Source organism: Juglans microcarpa x Juglans regia, chromosome 6D (genome assembly GCF_004785595.1).
Source record: "Juglans microcarpa x Juglans regia isolate MS1-56 chromosome 6D, Jm3101_v1.0, whole genome shotgun sequence".
NCBI classification, from domain to species: Eukaryota; Viridiplantae; Streptophyta; class Magnoliopsida; order Fagales; family Juglandaceae; genus Juglans; species Juglans microcarpa x Juglans regia.
This window is the reverse complement of record NC_054604.1, coordinates 35,925,791-35,953,471: the sequence shown is the minus strand read 5'-3', so window position 1 is coordinate 35,953,471 and position 27,681 is coordinate 35,925,791. Positions and strand designations below refer to the sequence as shown.

The following is a 27,681-nucleotide window of genomic DNA, read 5'->3' as shown; positions in this document are numbered from 1 at the left end:
ATTAAAAGAAAAAATGACACATAAAGGCCGGATTTTATGAAAGAAAAATAACAATATTTTTTACAACATATTTCACAATAACGTGCTAAATGATGGATAATTTTATAAAAGATTTTATAAAAGTAATATTATTTTAGAAAAATAATTTCACCTTATAACATTATTGTAAAATATGTTATAAAATTATGTTGTGTGCATCTTAAAATCCCAGTTCCACTTCCACCCAACAGACACGGAGGAAACTTTCCCAGGCGCCCTAATAACATTAGCTAGCGGCCGGCAGGGCACACCTATACAATTTTTTTTCTTTTTCTAACTAATAGTGCCTATATAACCTCCTACCCAATCTACAAAGCTTTCACCAACAGCCAGCTTTTCGGGTGCTTTGCATAGCCTGATCCAGAGTCTCAAGCTTTCATCTTTCATTGTACTGAGGGAAAACATGTCCATCCCAGTCTCAGGAGCTGATCTTTCTCAAAACAGCAAACCCAATGTTGTGCGGAGGACTGCAAATTTTGCCCCCAGCGTTTGGGGTGACCGTTTCATCAACTACACCTCCGATGACGAGGTACGTACGTACATATGAGTCGAAATTAAACAATTTCACTATCTCTAATTTTAACTATAAAATTTGGATTTGTTTACATTGATTGAGTATTGCTAATTAATCAATTAATTATTAGTTTGTTTGGACGTTATAACTAGCTTAATTCCATGATTATCACCTCATGCAGTTTTGCTAGCTGGTGCAGGAAACCCATGCTCGTAGAGTACGTGAAGTTGAAGAACTGATCAAAGAAGTGAGAAGGGAACTGTTAGCCTCCGCGTGCCAGCCTTCGCAACAGCTGAACCTAATTGATGCGCTTCAGCGCCTTGGCGTGGCGTATCACTTAGATAGAGAGATCCAAGAAGCGCTAGAACATATGCATGCTGGCTATCATGACAATAAGGCTGATAGTAGTGGAGATGAAGATCACGATCTGTATAATGTCGCCCTTCGCTTTCGACTACTACGTCAACAAGGACTTCGCGTTTCATGTGGTATGCCTTCGATTTGGCATGCATGCAGTCACGCCCCATATATGTTTCTTTGGATTACGTATTTAGTTTATTCTCCATAAGTGATGAGCTAGGCGCGCGCGCGGCCTCCTTTTTTTGAGGTTTTTTGAAGTGCATGTATTGCATTAAGTTATATACTCTTATAATAGCCTCATTTAAACTTGATTATATATATATATATATATATATATATATATATATATATATATATATTTGTTTCGCGTCTTGGTGTTGAAGCAGATGTGTTTAACAAGTTTAAAGATGAAAAGGATAACTTCAAGGAAAGTTTGAGCACCAACATTCCGGGCATCCTAGCCTTGTATGAAGCTACGCATCTTAGGGTGCACGGAGAAGACATCCTTGATGAGGCCCTTGCTTTCACCACCACTCAACTCAAGTCCGCTGCATCCCATTTAAGCAATCCATTAGCAGCGAAAGTTAATCATGCCCTAAAGCAACCCCTGCACAAGGGCATACCAAGGCTTGAGGCAAGACACTTCATTTCTGTCTACCAAGATGACACTTCACACAAAAAAGCTTTCCTGAAGCTTGCAATACTAGATTTCAATTTGGTGCAGTCGTTGCACAAACAGGAACTTACTGAAATCACCAGGTAATTAATACTTAAAGTCAACTAAAATTATTAATATTACGTCAAATATGCACTGCTAATACCATTTGGTTAACTTTTAGGTGGTGGAAAGATTTAGACTTTGCAACGAAACTACCTTTTGCAAGAGACAGGGTTGTGGAGTGTTTTTTATGGATTTTGGCTGTCTATTTTGAGCCCCAGCACTCGCCTGAAAGAAAAATACTAACGAAAATTATTGCCATGGCATCCACCATAGATGATATTTATGATGCATATGGCACTCTTGAAGAACTCGAGATCTTTACAGAAACGATTGAGAGGTTTGATAGCAAAGATCATCATTGATGTTGCTTTCATGATTATAATGTATGGTAGCAATCTTGTTAACTTCAATTTGTACTTGATTCTCAGGTGGGAAATTAGCACAATAGATCAACTTCCACAGTACATGCAAATATGTTATAGGGCACTCTTGGACATTTTCGAAGAAATTGAGCAGGAGCTGGCAAAACAAGGAAGACCACATCTTGTAATCTATGCAAAAAAAGCTGTACGTAAGACACAGGAAACTCTATTATTTTTGCTCTCCTAGAACTGGTTGCTTCCCTCATACGCATAACATTGTATGCATGTTAATGATCCTTTTGAGGCATATCAGATGAAAATATTAGTCCGGGCCTACTTCAACGAAGCCAAATCTTTCAACCTGAAACAAATCCCAACGATGGAAGAGTATATGGAAGTCGCAATACCAAGCTCCGGTTACCCAATGCTCATAGCCGTCTCATTTGTTTTCATGGGTGAAATAGTTACCAAGGAGACCTTTGAATGGATCTTCAGCAACCCAAAGGTTATAACAGCATCAGCAGTAATTGCTAGGCTCATGGATGACAGTGGGTCACATAAGGTATCAATATATATATATATATATATATATATATATATATATATAGCTGATCACTAAATTGAAGCTAGTTAATTTGTGAAACAAAATTGACATTATATATATAGCTGACTACGTTTTTTCTTCCTCGATCTATGGGAAACTATATATGTATGTAGTTTGAGCAAGAGAGAGGGCATGCTGCCTCGGCAGTTGAATGCTACATGAACCAATATGGGGTCTCTGAAACACAACTGGCATATGAAGAACTCAACAGGCAAGTTTCTAATGCATGGAAAGACATCAATGAGGAATTTACCAGGCCTAATGCTATGCCAATGCCTCTCCTTATGTGTGTTTTAAATTTTTCACGAGCAATAGATGTCATCTACAAGAACGGGGATGGATATACCCGTGTGGGGAAAGAGATGGCAGATAACGTTGCAGCAGTGCTCATAGATCCGGTGCCAATAATAGTACTATGAGTGTTGGTTTATTGGTACTTCATCGAGATCTATAATATCATGTCAGTACTGGTACTATATAATTTTATATAATAAGTTAGATTTAATGTATAATAAAATAGTTTTACAATTTAATCTACCAGTTCAATCCATATTAGTTTGTAGGTTTGAATGAAAATAAATGATGTTCTCGCATGAGACGGTATGTATCTTGGATAGCCACTTTTTAATAAAAGGAAATAAATATTGATATACCACGTACCAGATCATTAGCTGACCCTCAATGAAACCATATCAGATTATTCCAAATAACAAAACCTGTATTTATAGTTTACAAAATATACACTACAAGAAAAAGGTCCTTTACCGGCGATTTCTAAATCGCTGGGAAATAAATCGCTGCGAATGAGCATTATTTGCAGCGATTTTCAACTCGCCGCACGTTTTAACACGAAACAGTCCAGGACTTCAGTTAAATAGTTTTTTGCAGCGATTGTTTTAGTTTTAGAAGCAAATATGTGCGCTGCAAAAGGTTTTAACTTGTTGCAACGCTGTAATTTACGTCGGGATTGATTCTGGGGTGCCAAAACACAAAAATAGATAAATTTCCCCCCAAGCATTTTCCCCCGCACAGTCTGTTCTCCCCCACTTCAACGAAACCCAAGAAATATGAAAACCCACTTCGCCAAATACGTTCCCAGCGCTTCCACCTCTTGTTTATGCCGACGGTCACTCCTGTTTGCGACGGACGGAACGCCACTTGAAGGCCTCACTGCTGAAGCTCCTCCGTTCACCTTCGGAGTCCCATTTTCCCAGCGCCCTTCTCTAGCTCCCCCTATACTTTGATGTTCCTCCATGGACAGCTCACCTGCAACTTAAAATTCCTCCTACCCCAGTTTAGGCACTAACTTCTAGTGCTTTCAGTTCTAAGGGCTAGAATGAGATAAATGGATTGCGGGTTCAGGTATTTATAGAAGAGATGTGCTACAGAGCAGACACTGTAGCAGTGCACACATTGCACATACTATGTGGTTGCTTCTGGTTTTTCTTTTTTCTTTTTTTAATCAAAACATGTGTTTTGACTCCATTTGAAAACCAGTTCCATTTTTTATCCCTATTCGAAATCATTCCGCAAGACCACCCTCTTCACTCGACACTAACCCGTTTCAGCATCCTCTTCCTAGCGCCTCCCGGCGACGCCGTCTCTCTCATCAATGTGATTGAGTGGCACTCCTCCGTCTACCCAGCCCAACCCAGCATTGCCAACTTGTTGAATGGAGGAAATCATACTTGAATCCCGTGAAAGCCACCCTCCTTCCTCGCCACCAACCCACATCAGAAAGGTCTTCCCACTGCCACCTCGAGATGGCTTCCTCGCGGTGAACCCAGCAACTCTCCTTCGTCTGCCCAGCATCGCCACTCCCAGCGAGCTGATTCAACGAACCAAACCAGCGAGAAGTTCGAACAGCTAGCTCTATTTTTTTGCTCATCTTCGTAGGTAAATATTGTACCATTTTTCCTTCCATACTATTACGTTCTTCATGTGTACATACAGATTTCATTTTTGTGTTTTTTGAGATGAGTTATTGTGGCATAGGGCATGGAGAAAATCAGTGTTCTTTCCAGAAAAATAGGGTCTATAAATTATTGTTTTTTGTTAATATAACCTGGGTTTTGAAGACATGATTGGAACTTATTTGTTTTAATAGGGATTTGTAAATAAATATGTTAATGATATAAACAATACTGCAAATCAATCATGTGTTTTTTTAATAGAATGCTCAACTATACCTGACTAGGGATCTACAGATGATTTCATTTAGCAACCATGAGTATGTGCTGGCTAACTTGCAAATATGTTCTTATAACTATATTATAAAATTAAAATTGAGGTGGCTTATGTGGAATATCATATATTTTTGACAATAAGAATTTGTAGAATGTAATATAGTTTTTCTAATGTAGTCTGTTGTAATTCTTTTTGTGTACCTATAAAAATCAGTTGTGTTGCCTTTTATTGCTTTTGAAATCCATTAACAACTATAGGTAACAAATAGATATTTTTTACGGTAATTCTTTGTCCTTTTAAGTGCTTATATTTTCAGATTTTGCATTACGTATGAATGTGTTTAATCTTCATTTTTCTTCTTTTGCCATCACGTTCTTTGCCTATAAAGTTTTGGAAGACATTCTTAGTCTTAATGTGATGTGGGAATATGAAGATGGAATGTCACATAGGCCTTCGACATCGACTTCGCAGTCATTAATGACGCCTAAAAATAGAGATGGAAATCCAAACGTCTACCATGTGAGTAGATAGGTTGACGTCTTTTATTTTTTAATAAAGTTTGTTTGACGTGCTTATAAATCTAATTAATTGCATAATTGCAGCCTTCTTTTGATGTCGATATGCCTACCTCCGCCAAGTAATCCGGTAGATTTTAGCCCATTTGATGATTCATTTCAGGTCTATTGATTTAAATTTTTAAAGTCCATAAATTAAGATGTTAATTTGTTTAGAGTCATTCTATTTTTCCTAACAACGTGCCTGTTTGAGTAGATGCCACATTATATGCCCTACCCTTCGCCGAGTAATTTAGAAGACCTAAGGCAAGAAGCGCCCCCGGCGTCAACTGTGTCAACTGTGGCAGAATTTGAACAAAATCTTGGAAGTACATCATGGATAACTGATGAAAGTTTTCCTAACTTTGACGGTATTACAGTTTTGTTTTGCCTTGATTATAATGACTGTAATATTGTTTTGATTCTAATCCATCAATATGTTTTCACTTTTTGAAATGTTCTTCGACATAAATGAAAATTTATAGGGTACCATTGTTGTCTAGGATGATGAGGCACGAGTTGAAGCACCAAGATCCAGTATAGAATTTGACAGTGTGAAGTAGCTTACAGCCTATAAGCGCTATGCCAAGCAAGAGGGTTTTGGTGTATGGACACAGAGGACTAGGAGAGATGATGATAGGAGGCCTGTGTATGTGACCATTGGTTGTGCCCGTGGCAAAAAGTACCAACCTAAAAATAGTAATATCTCGAAACCACGGCCAACAATTAGAACGGATTGTAAGTTGAGTAAATGCGACGTTGAGCAAGAATGACAAATATGATCTGGTCAGCAATAAATGACTTCAATCCTTATACCAGGAAATGTCTTTTTAGGTTCCAGCTTACTTGAAAAGTGTCTTTTGGGCTGGTATGAGCACGACACAAAGGTCGGAAAGCATAAATGCTTTTTTCGACTAGTATGTCCATTCCGGTACGACGTTGAAGGAATTTGTCGACCAGCTTGATAATACTCTTAGAAAGAAGATGGAGGTAGAGACGACAACTGATTTCAAGTTTAACAACCAAACTATTCCCTATGTGTCCTATTTCAACATTGAGAATCAATTTCATAACTTATATACAAATGCAAAGTTCAAAGAGATCCAAAAAGAGTTGTTGGGCCTAATGTTTTGTAATTGTTGGTTGGTAAGCACATAATGGTGCATTTTAAAGCAAAATACGATGTGTTGGATAAAATATCTACTGATGACCACATTAAAACAGTTCATTTCTCAGTTTACTATAACGAAGAAATGGTAGAGGTAAAATGCACGTGTGCATTGTTTGAGATGTGGGGGATTCTATGTAGGTATGCATTTAGAGTTTGTCAGTTGAAGAAGATTAATGTGCTGCCAGATGTATATGTCTTGGATCGCTGGAGAAAAGACTTAAAGAGGAGATACACATTACTCAGTTGTAGTTACGATGACCTCCGGGACAGATCAAACGCGCAGAATTATGAGCTTGTGGTTAAAAGATGTTCAAAATTAGCAACCAAAATATCCTCGGATAATGAAAAAGTTAGTGCTTTCCTGCATGTTATTGATGAGTTTGAAACAAAATGTGAAGGTTCAACACTAGAGTTGACATTCGAACAAACGAAGGCCAATCCAAAGGTGGTCTTGGATAAAGATAAGAAGATATTAAGTTCCATCGTTGTTCGAGGGAAAGGGAGACCCCGAAGTAAGAGGAAGGTTCCACTCGTGAAAAAGATGGCAACAAAGAGAAAGAAACCGGTAATTGAGAGATCAAAATTTGCATTGTTAATCATTAGTGAATTGATTCTAATATATGTCTATTTTTGTTTTGGAACTAGACTTGCTGGAAAATCTTGGTAGATGAAACAAAATTGGCTAACACCCTAGGATCTCAACAACACCAATTTGATGATGAGCTTGGTGTTGGAACACAAAACAACATTATTACACGATGCACTCCACCAGAAAATGAGGTTAATTGTGTATTTTCAATAAGTGAAAACCATGTATGGCATCATGATGCACAACCTTTGTTTTAACTATAGTTGTTTTATTTCAAATGTGTGACCATATTGATGCAAACTTGTAACTCCATGGTGATGAGAAGGCACATTTCTTGAAGCTCGTGTAGAGGGTTCGGTGTAGTTTGTGGATGTGGGGGTGGTTAACATGTTTTTTGTCTTGCCATGTGCTACTTCTTTTTTTTATTAAGTTTTTTTGGATACTATCGCAACTAGAGAAAGAAATTGCAGGTGTTGGTAAGTTTATGTAATATTATTCATGAACTTACTCGCCTGTCTTTTATTCACCAGAAATTCTTCTCTCTTTGTTTTGCTGCTACGTCAAGTAACTCCATTGCTACTTCTTTCACATGCCAGTTTAAAGTTTATGTTTCATCACTAACCCACTTGGCACCAATATGGCACGTGTATATATATATATATATATATATATATATATATCTTATATATAATAAACGTCAATAAGTAGGCAGGTGTCGTTCATCATTTCTTCCGAATTTGCCCCTGTATTTCAATTCATTTTACTGATGTCTGCCGTCATGTGTGTTTAATGGATTTTGTGTAAAATCACTTTTCCTTTACGGGAATGTCCCCGTAAACTGGTGTCGGTTCTGCAAAATATTTTAATGTTATTTTCTTTTCCACTTCTTCCGGACTTCACATAAATTCTACTATTTTATCTACTTATTTTTTTAATCTGTTTTATTTATTTATTGGATATACTTTCTTTTACTTTTGGATACGGTTTTTTCGCGTGGCTGACGAAGCAGTCACCGCTTGGATTGTTTGGCATTTGTTAATCTCGGATTTGTAGAAATTGGATAGTCTTTCACGTTCTCTCCACGTCTACCACCGCTTCCACCGTTTGCAGTATTATTATCAGATTAGTAAAAATTAAATAATTTTTTTTTTTGTTCTTATCCTTCTGTTCTGCTGATTTCACCCATTCTCGATTCATATAAAAGCAAAACTTATTTTTACTTTCTACTCCATTTCCTGTTACGTCCTACACCTTTAAAATCAAAATCCTCTCACTCACATCGCACAAACTTTCAGTGGTTCAGTGTTGATAGATTAGTTCCTGGTTTTGGAGTTCCAAAGATAACTAGGTATGTAATTCTTTTCCTTCTCCGGTTAATTTTTCCTCTATTTTTAGGTCTATTATATGGGTCTGTTTGTTCTCCTTTCAATTATGTCATATACAATATCTGCTCTTATGGACTCATCCTAACTTATTTTTATTTTATGGATGCCTAAATTCTTTTTTTTTTTTTTTCACTTTGATCTGCTCTGTTTTTTTCCTTTGTTTCTTCTTCTATCGTGAATCTACAGATAAATCAATGGATGTTTTTTGGTTTTTTTTTTTTTTTTATGCTCTATAGATCTCAACATATGTTCACATATTTGAAGAGATTGTGCGAATATATTTATGTCGTTATTTTACTATCATTTTTGTTTGGTTGTGATCTGAAATTATCTGGATTCTTTGAGTTTATAAAAGTTTTTTGTTATGTTTTGTAGATCTGTGGTTGAACTCTTTATTTGTTAGATATTTGGCTTTGGAAGTAGGAGAGATGTCGGATATCATCTCTCACATCTAAAAATCCTATTAGTTTTTTTTCCTTTTTTTTTTGGTGAATCTGTAAAGAAATGAATGGATATTGTTTGTTTTGATTTTTTGTTTTATAGATGTAGATCTCAATACAAATAGAAGTATGAAATTTTTTTATTTTGTTTTGTAGATTTATGTATCTTTATTTATGTGTTATAATTTTTTTTTTCTCTCTTGTCTCATTTCACATTTTTTGTTGGTTCTGTGCAGTTGTTCATCTGTTATGTTCCCTTATAAGAAACAGTACATTGGTAATGGAAAGCTATTCAGAGTTATTAATACATTTTACATTTTCTTCACCTCTTCATCTCAATCCGCTGCACACAATTCTTTACACCACAAAGGCTTAAATAAAATAAAATAGAATCCACATCAAGCATGACAATAATAAAACAAAACAGCACGACCATTAATAATAATAACATATGTTCTATTTAAGAATTATAACCATACATTTTTCTTGTTTATTTTTCTAATTTTATTTTTAACAGATTTGTTACTTTTGTTCTTCATTTAATGTTCTTCAAGCTGGTTCTTGTCAATCTCCCAAAGTAAATATTTTTTCTCATATTATAGAGTTAAAAATTTTTACATTATAATTAGAATATATATTAATTGCTAATATCAATAAATAATAATTTATTTACAATTTTTAGATATTAAGTTTATTTAGAAACATACATTGTGCATCAACTCCAATAGTCGCTTTTGAATCTGTAATAGAAAATTGTGTAATTGTAAATATATTTGTGAGAATTTATATATTATAGTTATGGATATTCTGCAAATAATATATGTAATATTTTTATGATAAATGAGAAAATTTTAAAATATAGACAAAACTATTACATTTCATAATTATATATATTAATCTATTTTTTATTATTACATATTTTTATAGCAAATTCTTATTTTTAAAAATATTTTTCCGATTTTTGCTATAAGACACACGTGCAATGCATGTGTTTGTCCTTTACTAGTATGTGTATATATATATATATATATATATATATATATATATATATGGGGGCCGGAAGATAAGTCTGCATATAATTTTTATTCCTCGAGTTAGATGCCATTTGAGTGTGTAATATGGCGGTGATTGATTTATGGGGAATTAATACACCAACAGCACCTGATGGCAGCAGTAAATTACTCATTCTGTTCGAAAACATTTGTATCGATTCTTCTAGATTCTTGGGATTATGAAAAATATCTGGTTTTGGCATTCACAACAATTTTGCATTACGTATGCCCTAGTTTTGAGGTTTATATTGCATGACATGTGATAACTGTCTTAGCATTAGTTTAGAACCGATTCTATTGTTATTTCTTTTAATTTTCTTTTAAAATTTTAGATTTGGTGTTGTAATTTTGGCTAAATCTCAAATAGTTATCTAGGTTGTGAGCCATTGGAGGAGGACTCTGTATCCGTGCACACTGATATGACTACAGATGTGGAGCCGGTGAAATGTTTTGGCAGAAATTCTATGCGTATAGAAAAATAGCTGGTGAAATTTGTAACACTTCGTATTTTAGTGTATTTTAATTGAAGTGTTATTTTAATTAATTTTAAAAATTAGTTCTCTTATTTTAAATTTATCGAATCTATTGTTAGTTTCTTTTTATAATTTTTAAGTTGTGAAATTTATTTTGGTATGCTTTCTTAATATTAATTATTATTTCGCGTTTAAATTGCTCTTTAATTTAAATTAGTCTGTTGTGGGATTTAAAATTATTGTGCTGTTGGATTTTTATTATTATGTATTTTAGCTACGTTTAAATTATTTTATTTAATTTGCCATTTTGAAATTCTTTTCATTGGATCATTTTGTGACCCAAAATGTGAGGATTGGACCTCATTTTTTTCCCTCACTTTTTCTTTTTCTTTTTTTTTTTTCTTCTCTTCTTTTTCTTTTTCCTTCATTTCTTTTTCTCATTTCTCTCTCTCTTCCCACACGTGACACCCTCCCTCTCCCCCGTTCGTTTTTTTTTCATCCACCCTAGCACTATCGTGCACTGCCCATTACTGTCACCGCCCCTCCCATTCTTCTCCACACTGGCTAGCGACCTCACCCCTTCATTTTCAGCCCCTCTCGTGCCGCCATGAGTCTCTTGCACGGCTTCAAGCTGCACGACCCATTGAACTCGCGTGCCGCCGTCGCGCCACCATTGGCCATTATCTCTTCACCATATCACCGACAACCCTTCAGCTACCTACCCCACCTATCCTCAATCCCGATCCGCCACCAGTGAAGCCCATCCATCCCCATTTTCAATTTGAGCTTTTTGCTTTTTAGACTTCAACCGTTGCCCACGCCACCACCCACGGCCAACCACTACTATCATTAGCTTCATCAATATCCCTAAGCCCTTTCCTAGTAATCTCAAGTCTTCGTTTGTCCCCGTTCAAAAGTTAGATTTTTGAGACTCACAGCCTTTGTCCCTTTTTCACTGTCACATTACTATGTCGCCACTTCTAGCACATCTATGATCCATCAAAAATTATATCATAGCACTGTAAGTATTTTTCCAAAGAACTTTTGAGATTTAAATGTATTTTTGCACTAACTCATTTTTACAGTGAACTAGTTGGTTATGCCGAACTGAGTCCGAGGTATAAGAGGGTCGGTTGAATTGGAGGATGGAGTTGTTGTATGAATGGATTATGCTGAGATTTGTTGGTTGTTGGATAATTGTGTCGTGTCATGTACATTGCATATTTGCACACATGTTCATGTTTGTAAATGAAAACTTGGTTTACGCATAATTGCATACATGTTCATGCGTATATTTGAAAACTGAGTTTTCATGTGAGAATGGTTTTTGGGTACGTGTGTATCACGACCCCAAGTCGAGATGGGGCATTATCTCGGTGGAACTCTTCTGGTCACTCAGGAGCGGAATATACTGAGTGACGTCCCCTGGATTGTCGCTGGGTGACAACGAGATCGGACGAGATGGTAAAGCTCTCTTTTTTACTCTGTGGCCCCTCTTGCTGTCGGGGGCTAGAGGATGCTTGGTCACAAACGCGCTGGGCGCAGATTTGGGCATAGCTCATTACGAAGTCACTCGCACGGTCATTACCAGTGGTGTGACGAAGGGAGCCAGGGTGTGCGGATGGTCCCTATGGGAGATCATGGTGCATATGGTAAAAATGGATTAATGGGCTCTTTTCTAGAAAAATGGCGTGTGTTGGATAAATTGATTTTATGTGAATCATTTTCTGAAAAAATGATGGATTATTGTTTTGGGCCATTTTCGAGAAAAATGGTGGAAAATGTTTTGGAATATTTTGGGCTAAAATGAAATTTTGGTGTGCGTTAAAAAATATTCATTTTCGAAAAAAATGATGTTTTGGGTCTAATGCATATTTCATCATATGCATGCATAATTGTTGGCTACATTAGTGCATTTTTTTTTTATCTTTTGGGTTGTTTGAATTATTACTTACCAGTGGTACCATTTTATGGTATCGCAGATTTTGATGCAGATGATGCTGATGTTGAGCCTGAGGATTTGGCTCCGTCGGAGGAGTGATTTGGGATTACTCGCTCGTGTTTGAGATTTATTTCCCACTTGTTGAATTACGTATTTTGGAATTATTATATTTTTATGGGATAAATATATTACTCTTTAAAACACTTTGTTTTAAGTGAATTTGTATTAAACAATTTTGATACTTAGTCGACGTATTTAAATTATCCGTTGCTTTGTTTATTGTACATTATTGCATGTGCACACACTTGACACTTATTGTTGGGATGCGTGACAATGTTGTCATCATCCGGACGTCTCGATTCCTGAGTTTCCTTACGTAGGGATTAGGGGCGCCACAAAATTCAAGCAGAAATTCTAGATGATGCTGCCTGTTTCATTTGTTAATTAGTTGGTCTTTGTAGAGGATGTATGAGGTTGTCCTCTTTGTTAATTAGATGGTCTTCGGAGAGGATGCATGAGGTTGTCCAGGCTGTGAGCCATTGGAGGAGGATTCTGTATGCATGCACACTGATATGACTACAGATGTGGGGCTGGTGAAATGTTTTGGCAGAAATTCTATGCATACAAAAAAAGAGCTGGTGAAATTCAAACAGAAATTCTAGATGATGCTACCTCTTTCATTTGTTAATTAGCTGGTCTTTGTAGATGATGTATAGGTTGCCTCTTTGTTAATTAGTTGGTCTTTGTAGAGGATGTATAAGGTTGTCTCTTTGTTCTTCTTGACAAATTGTATGTATACATAAGTGAAAGATGTTTAGTGAACTATTCAGGAATTTTTTTTTTGGACTGTTGGAATCAGATATTTTCTTTGGAAAACCATATACAGCCTGTGTTGCAATCTTGATGTAGCCAATTCTTCTAGTTTTATTATGCTGGGTAACTAAATATGTTCTGATTTGGTGCCAAGATTATAAGGTAAAAGGAAACAAATTCAAGCTGTGACTAATTGCATATTTTTTTAAAAACGGGTACTATCAACCTGAGAATGCAAGTGAAGTTAGGTTCATGCTGCGCCATTAGCAACAATGGAATCAAAACTGAAATCATTCATGAGATATGCACAAACTATTTTCATTACAAAGGTTAATTTAATGAACCTACATATACCCTTTTTGTACATCATGACCAAAACATAAGAAGAGTACCATTACAGTTGATCTATTCAATAACGATATATTCCATACAACGTGCTATTTACATACAATTTTTCCAACCAAACCAAAAGTATTACAATTGTGACAACCCAATTTGATAAACTTCTCTGCTATAGCGGGGAGAATATTTTTCATCTGTATGTCTTACTTGTATATTTCTTCTGCAGCCAACCATTCCTTAACTTTTGTATCAAATGGAAAATTCATAATCCACCTAGAAATGCTAGATTGCAAAGACTTTTCTTCCACCTAGCTCTTCCATATCTCATGCATATGTTCATTAATTTTAAGCATAACCTGAGCATAAAAAAATAAAAATCAAGCATAACTTCAATAGACCATATAGAATGCAGGAATGATGATCATCATACTTGGATCAGGTGTTGTGAAAACATAAACAAAAGCTCACCTCATGAAAGTGATACCTTCTTTGATGTTTAATTAACAATTCCATCAGTGGCACTATAAAACATATCCATAAGCATTGTCTTCCCTACAAAAACTGCAATAGTTATTAGTTACTTCAGTTAATTGTATTATTTTCAGTAAACCATTTTGAAACAAGTTAAATGGATAGAGAAACTCAAAATGATTGTAAAGGCAAGAGGCTTGAATCCACATCAACATATTTTGCAGTGATGAATGAAGGCAAGAGGCTTATAATCATGTAGCAGTTATCAACTTATCACCATACCCCTAGCCATACCATTAACAAATTTTAATTCCTTCCAACATGGTACTTTCCTTTTTGTAATAACATTTATTGAATTTCAACTCAGTTAACTTGGACGCTTTAGAGTTCAATAATTGGCACGAGAGTCAAAACCGTAAATTGAAGGACTGGAAAATTCATGAAATACTTGGTCAATTTACATGCATGAATTTCATAGACTCGGTTACACCAAATATTACCAAAGAAAGCAGTATACAATTATATAATCTTCATCAATCTATTAACATGAAGTTAGAAACTTTCTTCATCGTATACAAACAAGTTAAGTTTGAGTATCCAGCACTCATCCATGATAGAGACACTCATCAATCTTCACAACAAGAAAGTTTCACCAAATATGATAGTCAAACATGAAGTAAACAGAGGGAAAAAAATATTTACTTGGGCTCGTTGGCAGATTAAGATGCTCCCGACGACTCGTTCACTACAAGAAAAATGACTTTTTGTAACTAAATATTTTCAGCAAAATGACTAAATTCAGATAAAATGAATTTATTTTGATCATAAATAATTCTTTTTGTTACAAAACAATGGTCACAAATATCTATTTTTTTGTTGTGGTTGGTGGACTGAAATGGCATGGAGGGCTAGGGAATTGAGGCTGAGTTCGTGGTGGGGAGGGCTGAGGTCGTTGGCTTTGATGGCTCTGATGTTTAGGCTTAGGGCTTGGAGTCGAGGTGGCCTTGAGGTTCGTTTGGGGTGGGTGGCTGTTTTGCTTGAAGAAGGGAATGAGGGCTGAGAGTACGAAACCGGTTCAGTGTGTTCCGGCCTACAAGTCATGTGTGTAATAGATGCAGCTAAACAGTAGCTGCGGTGAAGATTAATTCTTTAAAAAAGAGTAGTGCTGTAAACGAGGAATGGAATGACGTTACAGACCCAGTATCACACGTTTTTTCACGTTCTTTCTTTCCTTCTTTCTTGTGTTGTGTGTGTGGGCCCTGGGCTACAGATGGGGAGCTACGCCTCTAATATCAAATTATAATTTTCCTAGATGGCATTTATACGTACGTACAGATGAAATTAATAAGCGTAAATAAAAAATAATTGCACCGCTTCTGCTAGCTTTACTCATTATTGAGACTTGTTAAATCTACTGAAAAATGTTAGTAAACTAAATTTATAAATTGATTAGTATGCGATAAAGTAGTTGAAAAGTTTACTTTAATATATGTCGGATTCACAAAAGCTAATTCTTTTAAAAATAATTTTATAAATGGACGTAATTTATCTGATTTATTATATAATAAAAAGAAGTTTACAATTGACATAACACATTAAGTTTTGTGAATTTATAATTTATTTACAATAAAAAAAAATTATTTATTTTTATAAGATATTTTTAATGCCACACATATCTCTTATTTATTTCACGGTCCGCTCAAAGTGGCAACAAATAAGCCGGGCTTCCGTCGAAGGTCCCGATGAGGAAAGGCCCCTAAGCAAAAAATAAAAAGCAACATGAAAGATTTTTAAATAAAATTACTTCTCAGGTTTAAATAAAAAAAAAAAACTATTTCAGGGTTTTTAAGCATGCATTTAAATGTTGAGCTAATCTCAATTTTTTATGAATAACAATGAGTTGAAATAGTTGAATGGATTTTATAGAATCTACTTAAGATGAATTTATGTATATTTAAATATTAAGATAAGTTTAGATATATTTATAAGAAGTTGTAAAATAATTAAGGTTCACCATAAATATACTATTCACGTGTCAGTTTTGTCTCCTGCGCAACCAACGGTAATTCCAAACTTCCACATTGCTAGTCAGAGTACTGGGGGCTCAAAGCAACAACAACCAAGGCCCTAGGGGTGATAGGGACGAACAGGGGCAAGGTAGTGGAGGGCAGGCCCCCGCTATCTACTCCTAACCAGGGCTAACCTCAAAGGCCTTAATTTCTAACCCTCTTAAAAAATAAAAAAAAAAATAGAGAAAACTTCTGAAGAATATATATATATATATATATGTAAGAGTATTGATATTGGACTCATCAAATGAATCTAATTTCTAAAATTTGATGACTTTTACTTTAAAATCTTGACATTATATTCACCATATATCCAAATCTTAAATTTTGAGTTACAAGACATTTTCATTTATCTTTAAATTTGGAGATATATTGTTGATGACTATCCACATTATTTTATTAGTAAACTTAGATTTTCGCCCGGATCATTTCTTTAAAGATGGCCCCAGTCGTGAATTTCTTTAAACGTGGTGTGTAACGTGGATGAAGAATTTTTCTGTGTTTTTTTCTACTAAATTCATGTGCTTTTTTCTTTGTGCATAAACTAGCCCTAAATTAGGTTGGTAAAATGTGTTTGTTAGTACTCTAAGATTTTTAACAAAAAATTACTTCTCACGAAAGAACAACACAGTATAAGATTAATCATATCATCAATTGAAATGATATATTATTGTAAAAATCTGAATATAAAAGAGTACTATTTATTAGTAATTTTATATTTTAAAAATCAAGAGTGGTTATGCACTTATAATTTTATTCTCACAGTATAATACTTAAATTTTAAATTAAAAGAACTCATTAATTATGTCTCAAAACGTGTTGAGTGGGCTAATATTTAATTAAGGAAATTTCATATATAGGTGAGTCCGTCCATGTAAATAGGGACGAAAGTAGGATTACAAGTTTGGGGGAGCTGGATATATTTAGAATAAAATTATAAATAGTTGAGTTGAAATTTCTTAGGAATGCCATTGGTAAATTGATAAAGAAATGAGTAAAAAAATAAAAAAGAATAATAATTTCTGAATTTGCATTCTTATAAGAAAATTTTTAATTTTACATCTAATATTTATATATCGATTAAAAAAAGCTGAATTATAGAAATGATCGAGTTATATAGGAATTAAAAAAAAACCGGTAGTTACAGGCTAGGTTAATGATAAACTAAGTTTTATCTTTTTCTTAATAACATGTTTCACTGGCCTAGATAATTACAAATTTCAAAAGGAAATAATATAATGTGAATATCATTAATTTCTAATATTTTTCAATTCATATAAAATTGAAAAAATGTAATTTCCATAAAATCCTAATTTCATGATAATAAAGTGCAAAAATAGCAAAAGTAGCAGAAGGCATACTGACTATAAAATTCTAATTTCCTGAAATTATGAAAAATATCTTGAATCACGTTGTTATCTCCTCAATAGGAGCAACAAATAATAATAATAACAACAACCACAATAATAATAATAATACAAGAAATAAGTACTTAGTTTGCAGGAAGGTCATAAATCATTGATCCTCATGTTTTACAGGAGATAATAGTATCATATATATATATATACATACATACACACACATAATCTTATGAGTGGCTGAAATGAAAATGCCAAAAATATCATCCTATATAAACCACAGCCACATGCAGGATGACGATATATACATCGCCTTCACGTTCTAGTACTGTGATTTTGACTAGGTACTGAATTTTTGACAGTGTCCCTACATTCATAGGAGTGGAGCTAAATTTTTATTAAGTATTAAATTATTAGGATTACAACATATATATTTAGAATAAAATTATTTTACTTCTCTACTTTGATCACTTTATTTAACTGTTAGTTAATTTTTTTTTATTTAATAATTAAAGAAGTGATTTTAAATGTATTAATATATTTTTTTTAATTTTTAAAAATATTTAAATGTATTAAAAAAATATGAAAATAAAAGAAAATAAAAACTATTAGACAGTACGCCCAGTGATAAGAGTAAGACAGCATAGTAGTCTCACTCATATATTTATATTGAATTTTCATTCTCGATATTAACATGTTTTGTTTATATATGTGTTTTCCTCAATATGAGTCTCGTATTACAATAATGCGTATATGCATGCATCACATCATATATGTGGGGGGACCGATATAAGTAGTCTTCCAATCGATGCTTTCGTCAGTATTCGATCGATGATCACGATGATCTCCTCGTCATATTTTACATAAGAGAATACTTGATGACTCATGTGATCCTGTACTATGTTACATGCGTCAAGTGGTTGATAATGGATCATGTTTTACATCGGACAATACTATTATTAATTGATGACTCATGTGAACCTGTATTATGTTACATGCATCATGTGGTTGAAAATGGATCAAGTATTGTATCTTTATATATATATATATATATATATATATATATGCCCTTAATGTCGTATTTTGTACGTCTTTGTACCAGGTTCCTATAGCTGAGATCTTTAAAATTGGGTCTACATGAAAAATAAAGAAGAAACTAGAAGAGGGCAATCTTGGGGCCAGGGAGTCTCCGATATCAAAATTAGTAGAATATTTTAAAAGTTTGTAAATAATGAGAGAGCCTAGAGATCAAAGCACTTTTTTTAATCCAAAAATTACTATTTATACCGAGAGTCTGGGGAGACAGATCTTGCATACTCCTGTAGAGTCCATGTTCTTTTTTACTGTTTCTTTTGTCCGAGCTATTTAAATGTAGTGTGCCTATGTGACGGTGCAATTAATGTAGTGTATTGTTTATCTAGTGGTGTCATTAATGCGGCCTGATTCTCCAATTTGCTTTATTCTGCTGGTGTCTTCGGTAGTCCGTCAATATTCCCATGTCAGAAAATCAAAAGTTATGCATCTTTCCCATTTTGCCTTGTACGAATCCTCATCAACGGTGTACGGCTGAGCAATGTCAGGCCTGTCTGTCCCATCAGCCATCATTGTTTACTTTTCTTTATAGGCGAATTGTTTCGTGAGTAAGTTTGAATCATGAGGGCTGGGTATCGTGATGAAATTCATTACTCTCGACCTAGCGCTAAGTGAGCTTATGAGTAAGAGAAAATCTCCTTACATATGAAATGCTAATAGGCTTCTATATATCGACCTTTAGTACTTGATCCGCATGATGTTTAGGAGTAATTTCTTTTTTGATCATCGTAGGTGTCTCATGTTTTGTATGATCATGTCATGTGGCTGAAAATGGAAGCACTGGCGCCATCTCTTTACCATGCATCATGTCATGTACTCCTTAAGGGGTTTTTTTTTTTTTTTTTTTTAATTTTTTTTCCCAACTAATTTCGATCCTCCACTCCACGCCTTAAATATTAGAATTAACATTTAATAAAATGTCCAGTATTTAACAAATAAATAAATAAACAAATAATGAAAGTATTTATAATAATAAATAATACTTCAAATATCATGAATGATCTTTGATATTCACGAGGGATTATAGATGATGGTAAAATGATGTAATTATTTTCCAACTTCTTTTGCAACCAATTAATGTAATTATGCCACTTCATTAAAAATAATTTTAATTTTACCTAATTACAATACATCCAATATTTCTAGTGTTATAAAAAAATGATATAAATTTATCATTTTACTAGTAGAAAAAAAATTGACCATTTTGGCCATATACATAATCTTCGAAACTTGCATATTGATGATCATGAGCTAGCTACAAACATGACTTATTGGCCGCCTAATAAATCAAATTTCTAAACATAATAAAAAACATACAAAAGATTTCCGGCCTGTTGACTGTTTCATATTGATTCGTGGCGTGTTCAGGCCACCTTTTAGAATCAACTGATGATAATAGATGTTCGAATGCAAAAAACGAGCCTATTGAATATTTATAATAAATAAATAGCTAGTGTTTTTAAAACATTATATATATATTATGGGATTATATTTTAGATTCAGAGCTCAACAAAAGTGTATTAATAAGGAAGAGTTACGATCATGGGATTGATAATCTCTGTGGAGGGATGAAACACTAGGACCCAAAGACCAGGCCCAGCCCACCTGGTTAGGAGTCGGGGGACAAGAGGGAAAATGAGCCATAGGGCTGTCATGAGGGTCAGGAGGTAGGGGTTGTCAGAGGAAATGAAAAAGATGGGTGAGTTGTCACATGCAAAGGGATCCGACCCCATCACTACAAACTGGATAAAAAGCCTTCAGTCAGATGACCAGCATACACTCTCTCTCAACTTCTTCCTCTTCTTCTTCTTCCCGGGAAAAGAGTGCTTCAATGAGATTTTCTTCTCCAACAAATGGATCTCAAGCTTTCATTGTACAGTGAGATGAGAAGGATCTTGAGTGACAGGAAACAAATATATTATAGTAGAAATTTCCCTCCCTAAACCCCTGTAAACGTGGGCCTAGTGTTGAACCACATAAATCTTTGTGTATCTCTTTATTTTCTCTACACTTATCTGCCATTGACGTATGCACCGTCATCGTACAACAACATTAGAACACTGCCGGGGCACCAAACAACACGGATCGAAGCCCAATCGACTCACTGGGCCGGAAATGACTTTTTCTCTCATTCTGACATGTGTGATTTTTACAGCATCAACAATCTCTTTTCCAGCTCCAATAGTTTATTTTGGAAGAGGTCCGTTGTGGGAATTAAGTTTCTTTTGTATGTACTTGACATGAGATAATATGATAAATTTGTTAACAATAATAAAATAATATATAAATAGTAGTAAAATAGTTTGAGTTAAAATTTAAAAAATCATACACAAAAAGCTGAATAAAAAAGTTATAAAATTGAAATATTGTTATAATATTATTTTTATTTTGGAATTTAAAAAAATTGAATTATATTTTACATTTTGTTTGAAAGTTTAGAAAATTTATAATGATTAAATGTAAAAATTGATAATTTAAAAAATATTTATATTTGAATAGTATTTGAATGTTGAGATGAGTTGAGACCATCTTATTCTCAACATCCAAACAGGGCCTTACTGTCTCTTGGAAGGATCAAGCGGCAATTGACTATGTGATTGTGAGCATCAAGAAATATTAGAGCATCCTCGTACATTCGGATTATAAATTCATTAAAATTACTTACGTTGTACTAATATATCTTATTTTTTAAAAAAATTAATTTTTTTAAAAAATTTTAATTGTTTTTAAATTTTTTTAAAAATTATAAATTTATTAAAAATACTTCTTTAATTATTAAGTTACCAAAACATTAAAAACAAAATTTATAAATTTTATCAATAAACTTTCTCGATAAAAATATTGTTTATTTATTTATTTATTTTTTCCTCCTACTTTTCATAACTAAGTTGGAGACTCGGAGGTAGGCCTCCAACCCGATGGACACCACCTGGGTCTTAACCTGGTTCGACACTGTTTGCGCGCCAAACTAACCCAACCCGATCCGTATGGCACGAGTCGGGTCAATTTTTTTTTTTTTTTTTTTAATCCTGTCTGCCTGCCTTCCTGCTACATGCACTTTGGGGAGATAATTGCTATGGGTCTTCTTTGAACATAATATAGTTTAAATTTGTAAATAAAAAAAAAAAAAAAAAAAAAAAACTAATACAAAAATGTACAAAAAGTATCTATTATAAAAATTATCTAAACTACAAAATATGAACATCAACTGATAGAGGACTAAGGAGTATCCAACGATCAAATTATAGCAGATTTTCATCTCTTTCTCCATATCTGCCGTTATGGAAAAGTCAATACCAAATCAATAATAGCACATCAAATAATTTAAGTCAACATAAAGTGGTTTAGTTTTTCTAACAAATGAGTGAAAATGAAAAATATACTATCATGCTGACATGAATTTTTCTAAAAGAATTTTTCTAATTAAGATATTCTTCTCATGTTCCATCAAAAGAAATTAACATTTTGCTATAATATATATAAACTAGTGATCTCAAATAAATAAGAATTTGGTGAACAGTCTTCAGAACAGAGACTAATTGGGACAAAGACGCTAATGAAGCATTCAATAAAGATTGCAAACATGAATGTAGTTGGCAGTTCTACCATGGGTTTTCATTATTATTTATCATATTTAGATAAGTGGGTACTGAAACTAATCTCTATTCAAATGATAGCAATGATTTTTGCACCAGGGGGTGCGCATAGATTTGCCTTATTTATCATATTTTGAGCTAGCAGGACATGTCCCTATATATTTTTAGGAAAAATTTAATTGTAAGCGATTTTGCATATTAATATACGCACTCATTCAATATGATTAGTCAGAAAGTAAATTTTATTGAAAATAGTGTTAATTTGAATTTAGAATATAAATGCAACAATATTAATATGCAAATTGATATACAAACTTATTTGTATCTAGCAAAACTCATATTTTTATTGATCTGTCGTTGATTTTTAAGATACTTTGTGAAAACTTACAGTTGTGTTGTATGACGAGACTGCAGGAAAACAAACAACGACTGTAATCATTACTATATCCTCAACTGCAGTAGTTGCAGCTCTCTGTGGTTTATGGTTTTATTCATTCCATGCCAGGAGGAAGAGATCACAACGTAGATTTAGTGTATTTACTCTATTAATTAAAACACAATTGTATTTCTAGACTGCCTCTAACGTTTAATCTATTTTGCTACTCAGAACAAGAAATTCCACTCCAAAGAATATGAATGTTCACCATCAATGGACATAAGTATGCATGTCGGGGATCATGACAAGAGTGGAGAAATGCATTACTTCAATCTAAATACCATACTGACTGCTACAAACAATTTTTCTGACTCGAATAAGCTTGGACAATGTGGTTTCGGCCCTCTTTATAAGGTTGGAGAGAATGGGACCAGACACCAAGAAATATGAAGACGAAGAGATAAATATCTCAAATAAATAAGAATTTGGTGAACAACCTTCGGGACAGACCGTAGCGACATGTTTCGAGGAACAGGACAAAAACCTAGCCTAGATCTTTAGATCCATCTGACAGTAGCAGGCCCGGGAAGAGAGTATTGCCAAGAAATACAAGAAAGTGAAGTGTTCTGGTTCACCCTGTGGCAACACAGGTTATGCACAGACTTGAATCAAGATCTCCGGAAGTCTACAAGAAAAGCGACTCAACGGGTTCGAATAGAAATGATGCTTCTACAAGATCCTGAAAGCTCCTCTGCGTGAACTCAATGGAGTTGTTTCCTCTACTACTACTTTATTCTTTGCATCTTCCAAAACTAAGGGTGATAGACGGTTGGTTCAGGCTGAGATTGAGACCGGTATGTCTCGGTCCATATTTTAGAAGACCAAAAAGTTTTGGACCAGTTCTAGTCTAGAGTTTTTTCACCCTGAACCGGACCGAATGAAAAATAAAAATAAAAATATATTTTATATATATTATTTATATAATAATTATACAATTTATTATATAATTTTCATCTAACTTATCACCATTAACAATATAAAATTTTAAATATGTTATTAATACTTGTTAATATTCTATTAATTAACTCATAAATAATATTAATTAGCCAATTATATAGTAATTATATAAATTAATAATATAATTTTCATCTAATTTATTATCATTGACCATATAAAATATTCTTTTATTGAATTAGTTACATAATCCACATTAATAAGTCACTTAATTTTAATTTAGTATTTTAAATAATATTTTTATTAATTGATTTAAAAAATAAAAAATAATTAGGCCAGACCGAACAGACCAACCGATAGCTACTAGTCTGGTCCCGTCCCTATGGGTGTTTGGTCTGGTTCGAGACAATGATGGATCGAAAATGTTCAGTTGATTGCCAGACCTGACCGACCGATTTATACCCTTATCCAAAACGATTTATTTGCCAATACTTCCTCTCCCTCCCTTTTTTTTACACGATTATAGACTATTTTGTTGGCTATTTTTGTTCTCACATCTCATCTAGACTGATCTTAGTTTAAGTAATTTAATAAAAACATTTATCATCCACTTTCTCCAGTCTACAATAAAATTAAATGGGAGGCTATCAGAAGTTCCAAGGGGAAAAAGTGTGAGGTTCGTAATTTTCAGAGAAAACTAGAAGGGACCCATAAGGATCCGCAAAATCGAACATCCACAGAGAGAGCAATCGGGATTTCGCCCAAACAGAGAGAGAAAAGTCATGACTCTCCAAAGATCAAGAGTTAAGCAAGAGAGAGGGAGAGAGAGAGAGTAAGAGAGAGTAACCTGTGATGCGGAACTCTTGATCAAAATTTTTTGTCTACTTGAGTGATTGAAACGAAGTATTGGAACTCTTGATCGAAGTCGAGAATCAGACGAGTTCTTTGTCAATGACTAGGGTTTCTGCAGTGGGGAGAAAAGACTTGAGAAATTGTTCGGTTTCGACAGTTTGATAGATTGTCTTATTTAAAACCGACTATTAAATTTTGATCCGATGAACCCATATTTGTTTGGATTGGACAAATTGGATGTCTCGGACATATTGGGCTAAGGCCCTTTATGCACATGCCTACATTGTGTCATATAACACAATGTAGAATGATATGACACAATGTAGAATGCATTATACATGTCAAGCGTGTCCAATGCTCAAAATTACATAAATATCTCACTATATTTCTCAAAAAAGAAATGGATATGAATTCTAGAAAATTACTTTAACATTTAACAACTATCCCACCCGTACCAAGAAATGACATGATTCTGCATAGGATAGCCAGAGGTTACTAGTCCGACTCGTATATTCCTCGAGGGTTGGGATGTGTTTTACACGAAAAGATTTGGCTTCATCGAAATATCCCCAGACCAGAACTTCCATCTGAGATATCTCAAAGGATTTTATAAAATTAAACACGATGCGTGGCATTAATTAGTAAGTAGGAGGCATAAATATATGATGATTGAATTGCTTATAAATTGTATCTTACGGCTTCTTTTGATTGCATGATCAGTTTAACAAGGGCCATTAAAAAAGTATTTGAACCTACACACATACACATGCACACATACAAATCCCCGCAAACGAGAGAATTAATATTGCATGTAAATATATATATATATATATGCGAATATCTTAAAAGCGTCTATAACGTTACTGTTCATTACTAATGATGTATGAACAGTAACAGCGTCTATAACGATCTATATATATATATATATATATTTCTGATACAGTGTCACGGCCTGATTTAATAATAAAAATAAAAAACACTATTCCTTCAGCCTTATCCCATTGGTAGTATTAGTACTATCAGGAAAAACACGACTTTAATTTCAAATTCAATATATATAATTCCAGAATTATTATAAGGTGGTCGTTCTTGATCATGTTTGAAGTTCGATGGAGGAGGTACTGCCTGGGATAGAACAGCTTCGCATGCAATTAGCTAGGCTTGAACTGAAATTAATGGAGTTTTCCATGCTTTAATTTGCATGAGATCGGCGACCACATTAATCATTCGATCTCCTCATGTTTTGTCCCATGTCTATACTATATATAATAAGTGTGGATGATAGTGAACAGTAATTTTTGTCATCCTCCGTGTTGCAGTCCGTTTTTTGTGTATCTTCTCCTTTTTGTCCTTCTGTTTTAACGTTTTGTGTCCGTTTAAATGGGGGTATTTTGGTCATTGAAGGTATTTTGGTCTTTTACTTTTTCCCTTCCCGAGATATATCTTCTGTTTTAACTCTCTCTCTGTGCCTTTATCATTTGATTTTAACTTTCTTTCTGCCTTTTTTCCCTTCCCTAAACGCTTTCAATTATCTGAGGATATTTTAATCTTTATATCATGTTGCGTGATTGTGTTAGTGATATTTTTCCCAGAAGATATTTGGACCACACAATCCATCTCTCTTCGTCTCCCTTTCGAGTTTTCTCTCTCAACTCAGAACCCCAGCCCCCCCTTTTCTGTCTCTCTCTACCTCGCGACCCTCTATTTTTCTTTTGAAACCCAAACCACCAAAGCTATGAGCCCAGCCCCAATGCCTCCCTCTCCCTCTGTTTTAATCATCTCTACTTCAAGCTGATCTACCTCGCTACCCTCGATTTTTCTTCGTCTTACTGAAACCCAAACCACCGAAGCTATGAGCCCAGCCCCAATGCCTCTCTCTCCCTCTGTTTCCATCATCTCGAGTTCAACCTGATCTATGATTTCCAGCCAGATCTGCCATTTTTCTTCTCGATCTCCTCCACCGCACCCTAGAAATAGTAGTTTCAGTAGTTCTCTCTCTCTCTCTCTCTCTCTCTCTCTCTCCACCGTCCATGGCTAGAGAAGCCTAGCACTGGCTTAGTTTCTTTTTTCCCTTTTTTATGTGTTAATTTGTTTCGGTCAATTTTTGGTTGGGATTGTTCTATGATTTTCTGTTTGAGTCTAGGTCAAATTCTTGGTTTCTTTTTTTAATAGGGTTCCATCTTATTCTTCTCCTCTCCCTCAATGTGTCGTCGACCTCACTTCTTCTTATTTTTTTTCTTTCATTTTTTTCTGTTTCTGAAGGCTTCGCCTAGTCCACTGTCGCTCTCCACCAACGACTCACCACCACGCATGCACTAAGCAGAGCCCTTCCACCTACGACGCCATATGAGGCATAAGTTTTTTCGCAAGGCCTAACACTATAATTTTTTCATATGACATTTCATTTTTTTTTTCATTTTATTTATGCGTTGGGATGAATATTTTCATTGGAAAATTTTCATTTTCAAATGCTTAGAAATCTTTATGTCTTTTTTATTTTTTGATTTATTTTTTATATATGTTTTTATCTGGTTTTGGCATATCTTAATATATTTGATATTTCTTTGGACGTGGGCTGAACATTTGTAAGTCTTAGGTTTTTATTTTTTTTTAAGTTCAACAAATCTCTGTAATATTGATTCTCGCATGTCACTGAAATATTGTTTCTTATCTGACTATCTTAGTCGTATTATTTTTTTCAGATAGTCTATACGCTAACAGTTACCATCTTTTGAGGTTTGTTCTTGACATGTTTCCTTCTTATGTCTGTGCTCATATCTAAATTATTTTTGGCAACACATAGAGATCCAAGATTACATTAATGAGATTCTGATTTATTTCCTTTCTTTTTTCTCATTTTATTTTACTCTTTTCTCCACATCTGAAAATGTTCTTATTTTCTCATTTCTGGTTATATATATATATATATATATATATATATATATTTCTCTTCCTTTGGTTCGATATGCATTTTTCCCTACAATTTTAGCATTTTTTTTCATCTTTTATGTGGCAAATATAGCACGTTATGTGATTCAGAACGAGGTCTTATCTGAGTCACACTCACACCATGTAGTTCTGGCATATGACTCGGTGGAAGTGGTTATGCTATGCTTTTACCGCAACTCACTGAAGATTTTGGCATGTGCCCTTTAATTAATGGCTTGTTTGTTTTTGGAGATGAGATGAGATGAGTTAATATTAAAGTTAAAAAATTGAATAAAATATTGTTAGAATATATTTTTTAATATTATTATTATTTTGAAATTTGAAAAAGTTGAATTGTTTATTTTATTTTGTATTGGAAAAATTGTAATGATTAGATAAGATGAAATAAGAAGAGATGAGATATTTTCTGAAAGCAA

General features: G+C 34.0%; 1 protein-coding gene across 2 annotated transcripts; it reads left to right on the top strand.

The window, feature by feature from the left end:
• The first annotated feature begins 373 nt into the window (after positions 1–373).
• LOC121236122 ((-)-germacrene D synthase-like) lies at positions 374–3,140 on the top strand. 2 transcript variants are annotated; one of them, XM_041132629.1, is made up of 7 exons: positions 374–568; positions 753–1,041; positions 1,300–1,672; positions 1,753–1,971; positions 2,063–2,201; positions 2,310–2,558; positions 2,714–3,140. In XM_041132629.1, the coding sequence occupies exons 1-7, from the start codon at positions 443–445 to the stop codon at positions 3,017–3,019; spliced, it is 1,701 nt and encodes a 566-aa protein (XP_040988563.1). In that variant the 5' UTR covers positions 374–442; the 3' UTR covers positions 3,020–3,140. The 2 variants fall into 2 exon arrangements, with proteins under 2 accessions (XP_040988563.1, XP_040988565.1); XM_041132631.1 differs by having other exon boundaries at positions 477–568; positions 735–1,041.
• Positions 3,141–27,681: the final 24,541 nt, after the last annotated feature.

What these genes read in the sequence shown, in the direction of transcription:
- LOC121236122 (XM_041132629.1), top strand. Translation starts at nt 443, where the DNA reads ATGTCCATCCCAGTCTCAGGAGCTGATCTTTCTCAAAACAGCAAACCC. An exon ending in TTTACAGAAACGATTGAGAG is followed by an intron (nt 1,972 to 2,062) that starts GTTTGATAGCAA and finishes CTTGATTCTCAG; the next exon opens with GTGGGAAATTAGCACAATAG. An exon ending in ATGACAGTGGGTCACATAAG is followed by an intron (nt 2,559 to 2,713) that starts GTATCAATATAT and finishes ATATGTATGTAG; the next exon opens with TTTGAGCAAGAGAGAGGGCA.